This window comes from Myotis brandtii, unplaced genomic scaffold (assembly GCF_000412655.1).
Source record: "Myotis brandtii unplaced genomic scaffold, ASM41265v1 scaffold193, whole genome shotgun sequence".
NCBI classification, from domain to species: domain Eukaryota; kingdom Metazoa; phylum Chordata; class Mammalia; order Chiroptera; family Vespertilionidae; genus Myotis; species Myotis brandtii.
The window spans coordinates 1,954,417-1,957,088 of record NW_005357191.1 but is presented as its reverse complement, the minus strand read 5'-3'; the positions used below and the strand labels follow the sequence as shown (position 1 = coordinate 1,957,088).

Genomic DNA, 2,672 nt, shown 5'->3' with positions numbered 1-2,672 from the left:
GAAAAAGAGGATTAAAAAAAAAAGGGAGGGGGGGGGTGGGGGGGGGGGGAGACCAAAAAAATAAAAGCCCCAATTTTTTAAGGGTATTAGATTCAACAGATATAAAATCTCTCTCACATGTTGTATTAGTTTGCAAACTGGCAGTCTAAACAACTATCCTGAGAGCAGCACTGGTCTAGCACATGTAGAGTCTACTACTATACATGTTTAAGAAAGTGAAAATTATAAAAATGATAAAGCAGTCTAATATGTGAATTGTTAAAAGAGAATGAAAATGATCATGTAATATCAACTCAAAATAGCTACTGATAGAAAAAAGGTCCTTTAAGTAAATTTGGTTTAGGACAGTGAGCTCGGCGTGTCAGCATTTTGAAAAACCCTAACTTAACTCTGGTGCTGTGTCACATATAGAAATTTTTTGATATTTGCAACCATAGTAAAACAAAGATTTATATTTTTGATATTTATTTTATATATTTAAATGCCACTTAACAAAGAAAAATCAACCAAAAAAATGAGTTCGCGTGTCACCTCTGACACGCGTGTCATAGGTTCGCCATCACTGGTTTAGGAGAAAGGATCATAGTATATACTCAATAATTAAACCTAAAAAAATGTCAAAAGGCTGGACTGAAGACAGCAATAGAGTAAGATACAAAATATGTACCAGTTAGGCTGAGTTGTTTTTTAGTTATTATATCAAATATCTCTAATCTCAGCCTTGGCAGGTAGGTTTTACAGCAACTTTACAGATGAGGAAACACTCAGTGAGGTTAAGAAACTTGTCCCAAATCACACAAGTTGAAAATGGCAAAGTCAGGATTCCTAACTGAACTCTGTGCAACTCCATATCCCATCCAATCCTACACTCCAAACTATAGTCCCCCAATTCAATGCCTAATTCTAGCTTTTCTCAAGTCCAGGCTTTATTACTATCATGCATACATGCCCTGAAATAACCAAAAAAGTTTCACTAACTGGCAATGGTTTCCTGAACCCTGTATTAAGTGCCCATAATGTAGTGGGGGAAAAGCACCAGAACTGTCATAGGTGACTGCATATGTGACATTAACACAGTGCCTTCTATTTGTTTACCTACAATTTGTTAAGAAATTTTGACTCAAGAATAAAGTATATTATACAAAACAGCAATAAAACAAATTTTAGACCATGGATTTCTTGATTTATTATTTATTAGTTGACATTCAATTTTCTAAGAAAACCTTATATAAAGGATAGTTATATTTACTTTTGGTCAAATACCATCAAATTGAGTATTGTTTCTACTAAGGTAAACACTCTATTTTGTTTTAAGGGGTATACAGTTAGGTACTAAGTTGAATCTGCATACCTGAGTGATACCATGTTTCCGAGTTCTGCTGGTAAACTCCGGATTTTGTTTGAGGACAGGTCCAGATACACCAGATTGTGAAGCTTGGCAATGTCTGAAGGAATACGGGACAGGAAATTGTCACTCAGATGCAAAGCTGTCAGGTGAGTTAGTGACCACAAAGATGAGCTTAAACTTCTTACTCTTCCTGTAAAAACAACAAAAATAGGGGAAAGATTATAGTATTCTCTATAATCTCATAAGCATACAGAATTAAAATAGCAATAAGTAAGTACCTATCAATAATAACCTTAAAAATGAATGGATTGAATGTTCTAATCTAAAGATATAGGGTAGCTGAATGGATACAAAACCACAACCCAATTATGTGCTGTCTACAAAAGACACACCTCAGAACATCAAAGACACACAGGAGGAGAATGAAGGGATGGGAAAAAAAATTTCCATACAAATGGAAATGAAAAAAAAAAAAAAAGGCTGGGTAGCAATACTTGTATCCGACAAAATAGACTTCAAAAATGAAGGCCACCACAAGAGACAACAATGGTCAGTCACTACATAATACTAAAGAGATCAATTGAACAAGAGGATATAACCCTGATAAACATATATGCACCCAATATAGGAGCACCTAATATATAAAAAACTTCCAGAGGACTTTAAGGGAGAGATAGACAACAATACAGTCATACTAGGGGACTTTAACACCCCGCTGACTTCACTGGATAGATCTTCCAGACAAAAACTTAACAAGAAAACACTGAATCAGATGGATTTAATACACATTTATAGAACACTAGAGGCCCAGTGCATGAATTCATGCACATTGAAAGGAAATTAATTAGAAGATATATTTTAGAGGCTGGGGAAGGACCACGGGATGGCTCCAGGGCATGGCTGTGCCAGTCTTGCCCAGTCCCGATCAGCTGGACCCCAGCAGCAAGCTAACCTACTGGTTGGAGCGTCTGCCCCCTGGTGGTCAGTGCACATCATAGCAACTGGTCTAGCGGTCGACTGCACAGTTGACCCATCGGTCGGACACTTGGTATATTAAGCTTTTATATATATACACTAGAGGCCCGGTGCACAAAAATTTGTGCACTTGGCGGGGAGGGGGTGGGGGGAGTCCCTCAGCCCAGCCTATGCCCTCTTGCAGTGTGGGACCCCTCGAAGGATGTTCACCTGCTGGCTTAGGCCCGCTCCCTGGGGGATCGGCCCAAGCTGGCAGTCAGACATCCCTCTGGCAGCCCAGGAGCCCTAGGGGGATGTCCACTTGCCAGCAGGGAGCAGACCTAAGCTGCAGTTGGACATCCTTAGCGCT

The 2,672-nt window shown here is 39.1% G+C and overlaps 1 protein-coding gene across 4 annotated transcripts in view; it reads right to left on the bottom strand.

Moving 5' to 3' along the window:
• CNOT6 (CCR4-NOT transcription complex, subunit 6) overlaps positions 1-2,672 on the bottom strand; it is a 50,986-nt gene that overhangs the window by 42,780 nt on the left and 5,534 nt on the right. For all 4 annotated transcript variants that reach the window (XM_014538573.1, XM_014538570.1, XM_014538571.1 and 1 more), the window contains exon 2: positions 1,352-1,538. In XM_014538573.1, the coding sequence (XP_014394059.1) occupies positions 1,352-1,538 (187 nt within the window). The remainder of the gene's footprint in view (positions 1-1,351; positions 1,539-2,672) is intronic.